This window comes from Chenopodium quinoa, unplaced genomic scaffold (genome assembly GCF_001683475.1).
Source record: "Chenopodium quinoa cultivar QQ74 unplaced genomic scaffold, ASM168347v1, whole genome shotgun sequence".
In the NCBI taxonomy this organism is placed as follows: domain Eukaryota; kingdom Viridiplantae; phylum Streptophyta; class Magnoliopsida; order Caryophyllales; family Amaranthaceae; genus Chenopodium; species Chenopodium quinoa.
In genome coordinates, this window is record NW_018745413.1 from 2,964,927 (window position 1) to 2,972,354 (window position 7,428).

General features: G+C 34.1%; 1 protein-coding gene across 3 annotated transcripts; it reads right to left on the reverse strand.

Moving 5' to 3' along the window:
- Nucleotides 1-1,455: 1,455 nt before the first annotated feature.
- Nucleotides 1,456-7,036, reverse strand: LOC110713359. 3 transcript variants are annotated; one of them, XM_021891819.1, is made up of 3 exons: nt 5,293-7,036; nt 4,902-4,973; nt 1,456-1,831 (listed from the first exon to the last, which is right to left on the reverse strand). In XM_021891819.1, the coding sequence occupies exon 1, from the start codon at nt 6,011-6,013 to the stop codon at nt 5,420-5,422; it is 594 nt and encodes a 197-aa protein (XP_021747511.1). In that variant the 5' UTR covers nt 6,014-7,036; the 3' UTR covers nt 1,456-1,831; nt 4,902-4,973; nt 5,293-5,419. The 3 variants fall into 3 exon arrangements, 2 of the variants coding, with proteins under 2 accessions (XP_021747511.1, XP_021747512.1); XR_002509881.1 differs by lacking the exon at nt 4,902-4,973 and having other exon boundaries at nt 6,394-6,891; XM_021891820.1 differs by lacking the exon at nt 4,902-4,973.
- Between the last annotated feature and the right edge of the window lie 392 nt (nt 7,037-7,428).

Consider the following 7,428-nt stretch of genomic DNA (forward strand, 5'->3'; position numbering starts at 1 on the left):
TCCTTTTATAAACTTTCTGAAATGCTCATATTCACTTTCTTAATTCTTATGTTCATATTTTTTATGTATATGACCTTCTGAAATGCTTAATTATGTTCATACGCATTCAAAAATGAACCAATGCATATGTTCATATTTTGAATGCATATGTTCATATTTTGAATGCTTATGATGCATATGTTTCATAATCATATTATTTTTTATTTCTTCAATTTTTTTGTTCACAATTAAATGCCTTATATTCATTTATATTCATGATAATATTTTATATGTTCATAATGTATATATTCATAGTAAATATTTGTTGTTCATAAATATTCTCATTAAGTCTGTTTATGCATATGTTATCTTTCTTAAACGTGTATGTTCATATTTTTTTACGCATATGTTCACCTTTTAAATGGTTATATTCACTTTAAAGAAACCAATGCTTACGTTTATATTTTGAATTGTTATGTTTACTTTCTGAAATGCATATGTTCATATGTTTATGCCTATGTTCACCTTCTGAAAAGCTAATGTTCACATTTAAGGGAATCTATGCATATGTTCATATTTTGCATGATTATGTTCGTTGATAAAAAAAAATGCTAGAAAATCAGATGAAATTCATACACAGATGAAATTGATCGAAGCTAAAAAAAAAATCCAATTCATATGAATTCAAAAATCAGATAAACAACCAATTCCGCCATATTTTAAGGAACAAATTCAATCGTTAAATCGAAAAAAACGAGAAAAAAAATAGAGGAAAAAGGAATTAAAGAAGGAAGGAGAAAAAACCGAGTATAATTTGTAAATTTAAAGATTCATATAAACCTTAATCAATCGAAATTAAAGCACAAAATCGAAATTCACACAAAAATTCATACTTAATAACTACTTTCATGTTGTAAGAAACAAATTTAATCAAAAAAGTGTGAAAAGGGGGAAAATTAAAAATCTGAGGAGAGAGAAAATAAAAAACGAAGGAGAAAAATAGAGGAAAAGAAAGCTAATGTTCATATTTGTGCTATTGTTACACCTTTTTCTAGGTGCATGAGTGTGCACCTAAGAATATGCGCATACACATGGGCTAGCACTGGAAACTGTGGTTATTTACTCTACACACACGGAATGTATTAGTCCATTCGAGATACAAAGAATATTAAACTCGATTCTGATTTATCTTAATTTGTAACAAGCTAATTAAGGACTTTCAGCAACAGTTTAACAAAATAACAAGCTATGGAATAAAATTTTAAAAATACAGCTCTTTAAAACAATTACAACACACAAACCTTTAAAGAATTTTTTTTAAAAAAAAGTGATAAAGACCCTATAAAACCAAATCAATAAGCAAAAACCATGATGCATTCAACCTTGGTATTGGACACTACCAAATTCACTCAACTAACATGCTCTCATCGAGAGTTTGAGACTAGGTTCAAAAGACTAAACCACTTTCTCACGCAATTTAAAAAGATATAAGGCAAGTAACGAACATATTGAATAAAACAATTTTAACACCGATCTGAAGAAAGTCTTCAATTTGTTTTTTTTTTTTTTTTTTTTTTTGACAAGAGCTAAACTGCAATTTAAACATTTGAGAAAGAAACTAGATCAGTTCTACAGAAGTTGGTTACTTGATGATGTGCCCTTTGTACATGTTGCCTATCCACCTTTCTGATGCAGCATGCCTCGAATTGCCCTTCTCGTTTCTTGATATCATGCAAAGTCCATCTATTAGTAATATTGTTCTCTGCATTCGTGTTCAGATGTGTGATCAAGGTAGCACAATCCATATAAACTTCAATTCTCTAAAGCCTTTTTCCATAGCCAAGATCATAGCCTGTAGGAATTGTAGAGAGAAGGAGGAGAAATGTAGAGAGATTTTATTTCAGTCAGAAAATCTGTAAAATGAATTCTAGTTACATCATTATTACAAGTGTACAATATATATATTGGAGTTAGTTACACCTCTAACTAACTTTATAATTTAATAAATGTAATAAATCTAATACACCCCCTTCAAGCTGGACATTGATCCAATAGTCCAAGCTTGGAAACCAGAGACCAATGCTGTGTTGAAGCCAATGGTTTAGTTAGCACATCTGCTAACTGTTTGTCAGAAGAAAACCATTTTCAACCAGTTCTCTAACATAATGCATATCCCTCTTCAAGAGCCTGGTCTTCTCATGAAACATAGGATTTTTGGCGAGCTGCTCAGCTGAGATATTATCACAATAGAGAGTCACAGGTAACTGAACTTTAACTCCTAAATCCTCAAGCAAACCATGCACCCATTCAAGTTCACTCCCTGTAACAGACATGCTTTTATACTCTGATTCTGCAGAAGACTTGCTCACATACCTTTGTTTTTTGGTCTTCCAGGACACCAGATTTGAACCAATAAACAAAGTATAAGCACTTAAGGACCTACTGCTGAACTGACAACCACTCCAGTCAGCATCACTGTAACCCATAAGTGACAAATCAGAGTCAGCTGTATACCACAACCCTACATCCGTAGTACCCTTCAAGTACTTAGCTACATGAAAAACATCTCTCAGATGTGGAACTCTGGGAGTGTGCATGAATTGACTTAAGTGTTGCAAAAAATAAGAAAGATCAGGCCTAGGAATTCCCAGATATAACAGTCTTCCTACTAATCTTCTGTAAGTATCAAGAGTATCTAGTAATTGTCCAACTTCAGTAGAAAGTTTAAGGTCTGTAGATAAAGGAGTAGAAGTAGGAATACAATCTTCCATACCAGCATCAGAGATTATATCCCTTATGTACTTCTTTTGGGACAAGAAAGTACCCTTGGAATTCCTTAAAATTTCAATTCCAAGAAAGTATTTCAAATCTCCTAAGTCCTTAATTGTGAAAGCATCATCTAGAGCCTTCTTTACGTCACCAATCCGAGAGTCTGAAGTTCATGTTAACAGCATATCATCCACATAAACAAGAATCACCAGAAAGTCACCACTCTTATGTCTAGTAAACATAGAATAGTCTTGTGTGGACTGTGTGAAACCCAAAGATCTCAGTAGCTTGTTCAACTCCTTATTCCACTACCTTGATGCATGTTTCAGTCCATAAATTGACCTTTTGAGTTTACACACTTGACCAGACTTACCCTTGTCATAACCAGCAGGTGGTACCATATACACTTCCTCATCCAGACTCCCATGTAAAAAGGCATTATTTACATCCAATTAGCATAGAGGCCAATTGTTCATAATAGCAAGAGCTATCACAACCCTCACAGTAGCTAATTTAGCAACAGGAGAAAAGGTTTGAGTAAAATCTTGCCCTTCTATCTGCTGATAACCAATAGCAACCAGCCTAGCTTTGTATCTCTCTATTGTACCATCATGATTCAACTTCACCTTGTAGACCCATTTAGAACCTATAACTTTCTTATCCTTGGGTAAGAAGACCAAATCCCAAGTCTCATTATCTTCTAAAGCCTTCAATTCTTTCTCCATTGCAAGTACCCTATTATTATCCTTCTTAGCCTGATTATAAGTAGTAGGCTCAATCACTTTAGAAGAACTGACATTAAAAGATTCAGACTGATCTGATGTAACATCCTTGTGAGGCATATATGTTGTTTCAAAATCTTTGTATTTTCCTGACAATTTCACAGGTCTAAAAGATCTTCTAGGAGCACTTTGTACAGGCAAAACAGAATGAGGAATCTGAGAAACTAACTCAGAAGATTCAGAACTATCTTCAACTGAATTAGAAACAGAAGGTTGTGTGATAGGAGACTGAATACTACTAGTATCAGTAGTATTTTGGAAAGAATTATTTGAGAATTGAGGTGTGATAGTAGGCAATATCACACTCTCAGAACTGAAATCAACCAGATGAGGAGAGACTGGAACTGGACAATTAGAAAAAATTTGAACATCAGTTTTAAAAGGGAAAACATTCTCAAAGAATATCACATCCCCTAGAGACAAAACTTGTATGAGAATTTAGATCATACAGCTTAAACGCCTTTTGGCCAAAAGGATAGCCAAGAAAGATACACTTTCTAGCCCTGGAATCAAATTTATCCCTATTAGGAGACAAAGTATATGCATAGCATAGGTAACCCACAACTCTAAGCTCATCATAGTTAGGTGGTTTGTGAAACAAAATTTGATAAGGAGATTTCCAACCTAAAACCTTGGTTGGAAGTTTAATAATAAAGTGAGTAGCAGAATGCAAACAATCTCCCCAAAATCTTTTAGGCAAATTAGCATGAAATCTAATGGCTCTAGAGATTTCAAGTAAATGCCTATGTTTTTTCTCAACTCTTCCATTCTGCAGAGGCACCTTAGCAACACTTTTCTAATGCAAAATCCCTTTAGCAGCACACATGTCTAAACAAAATTCTTTCACCAACTCAGTCCCATTGTCAGATTTAATTATTTTCACCCTTTTTTGAAATTGTGTTTCTACCATAGCCAAGAAACCAGCAACGGTTTTCTGAACTTGCATTTTGTTATGTAGAAAAGAAGTCCATTTGACCCTACTATGATCATCAAGCATTGTAAGATAGTAGGAAGCTCCGTTAATAGCCTTAATTCTATAGGGACCCCACAAGTCAATATGCAGCACATCAAAAACCCCTTCAGCTCTACTATCACTCATAGAAAAGGGTAATTTATGTTGCTTAGAATGCAAACAAACATCAAAATTGTATTCCTTTATTCCTGAACAATCAAGACCAGTAAAATACTTCATTTTTGACAAGGAAACATGCCCTAGTCTAGCATGAAACAAATCAACACTCACATCAACTCTGCCTTTATTACAAATACTTGTACTAGTCCTATTTGGCAATACAAGATTCTGACCTGCATTATTGCCATTCTCAAGGGTATTACACCCTAAATTATTATCAACATCAACACAGAGATTACCTCATTAATGGAGAAGTAATACAAGCCACCTTGCCTCAGTCCATATCCAATCACATCTTCACTAGAATGGTCCTGAAAATAGCAACTATTTCTAGTAAAGAACACCTTAACACCAATCTGTTCTATCAACCTCGCAAATTATGCTTAAAACCTTCTACCAACATAACATCATTCAACACAATCTTGTCATTCAATCTAACAGATCCAACCAACGCAACACACTTAAAAGACCCATCAGGTAAACATACCCTAATAGGAGTAGTAAGTTTCTTCTTATTTAGCAGCAGAGATTCATCATAAATCATATGATCACAAGCACCACAATCTATAATCCACACACAATTTTCTCCATAATCATTCACAGAACAATTAAAGGAGTAAGTGTCAATACCTGCAAAATTTGCAAATGACAAGCCAGAACCTCCAGTAGCCTGCTTGCCTTTCATAGTTTTCATCACTTCTTGACATATCATACTCAGCATATCAGAATCAATACCACCAGCACTTGCAGCAGTATTTTAAGATAGAGGATCTTCTTGAACTTGATCAATAGTCACATTAGCAACAATCTTCTGACCACTACCAGAATTCTTAGCAACCTTAAGAGCATTATACCAATTAGGGTAACCATGCAATTCAAAACAAGAATCCATAGTGTGCCCCTTCCCTTTGCAATAATCACATTTCCTATCATTCTTCTCCTTCTTCCAATCCTTCTTAACAACATTCTGACTATTGTTGTTTCGAGGATTAAACCTCTGATTATAATTACTCTGACCTCTCTGAGCAACCTTAGCACTACTCTCAGTAATATGCTCAGTATTACCACTAACCTCCTTGTGTTTCTCAACTTTTTGAGCAATGGATAAATCTCTATTAAGAGAAGGAAGAGGATCCATAGACAAAATTTTTGTAATAGTATAATCAAAACCACTATTCAAACCTAGTAAAAACTGCATCAGCTTATCATCAGCTTCAAGATCAGCAAGCTTCTTCAAAAATTGACAAGTACAAGAAGACAATGCACCACATGTACACATAGGATACTCCTTCAAACTCTGCAATTCATCCCACAATTTCTTGATTTTGCCATAATAAGCAATAATCGACATATTTTCTTGCTTTAAAGCATCAATATCCTTCTTCAACTAATAGATCAAAGGGCCATTAGACTAACCAAAACGTTCTTGCAATTCACTCCACAATTCAACAATAGAATCAACATAAGCAAAATCATCAGCAATTTCAGCAATCATAGAACTCAAAATCCGGCTAACAACCATATAGTCAGCTCTATTCCACCTAGGATGATCCTTGTGAAATTCATCAGGTTTCTTCATTGAACTAGTAACAAAACCATCCTTATTCTTAGCAATCAAAGAACGTTTTACACTACGACTCCATCTAATGAAATTATGACCTGAAAATGGAACAACAACTAGAGAAGCAGTAGGACTATCTGAATTTGCAATAAAAAGAGGATCAAGATTACCTCCAGAAGAAAACGAGTTCATCTCAAAAGAAGCATCACCATTACCAGTACCAGCCGCCATTAAAACAGCTCAAAATCTTCAAGATCTCGAAAAATAATCGCAATTGAAGAACGAACAACTCAAAAAACTGATTACGAAATCGTAATCAACAATCTCAAAAAGAAATCAGATGTTCAAGATCTGCAAGAAAATTTCGCAATTGCAAACAAATTGCAATCGCAATAAATCTTCGCAATCGAACAACAAATCAGCGGAAAAACAGAGACGATAGAAGAATTCAATCAAAGAAACGAAGAACCCTAATCTCGAGTGAGATTCTGCTCTGACACCATGTAGGAATTGTAGATATAAGGAGGAGAAATGTAGAGAGAGATTTTATTTAAGTCAGAAAATCTGTAAAATGAATTCTAATTACATAATTATTACAAGTGTACAGTATATATATTGGAGTTAGTTACACCTCTAACTAACTTTATAAAATAATAAATGTAATAAATCTAATATAGCCCCCAAGCAAGTAAAAATTCATAAATAAACCTGGTCTACAATAAAGTTATTATAGACCAAGTTTGTCATGTGCTTGCTTACTACCAGCTTCTTACTGTACAATTTATTACAAGCAGGAATTTATTTCCTTTTTCTCTCTTTCCTCTAAAAGATTAGACACATCACACTTTCTCTCTCTTCCAAGCCCTCACACTTTCTCTCTCTTCTCTTCTTCCATTTTCTCTCTCTTCAAAATTGCTTGAATTCAAGCATCTATGGCAAGAACTCGAGGTGGTGCAACATTTCAACGGAAAAGAGGTCTTCGTTCTTCAGCTACAAAACCACTTTCTGGTATCGTTGTTGCTCTTTGTTTTGCGTTCTTTGATTTCAGCATTTTTGAGCGTTTAACTGTTGTTTTTGAGAGATTAATTGTTGTTTTTGAACGATTAATTGTTGTTTTTTGAGCGATTAATTGTTTTTTTAGCGAGTCATTGTTCTTGTTTTTGAGCGATTTTTAGTTCTTCGTTGTTGTTTAATTTTTGTTCTTT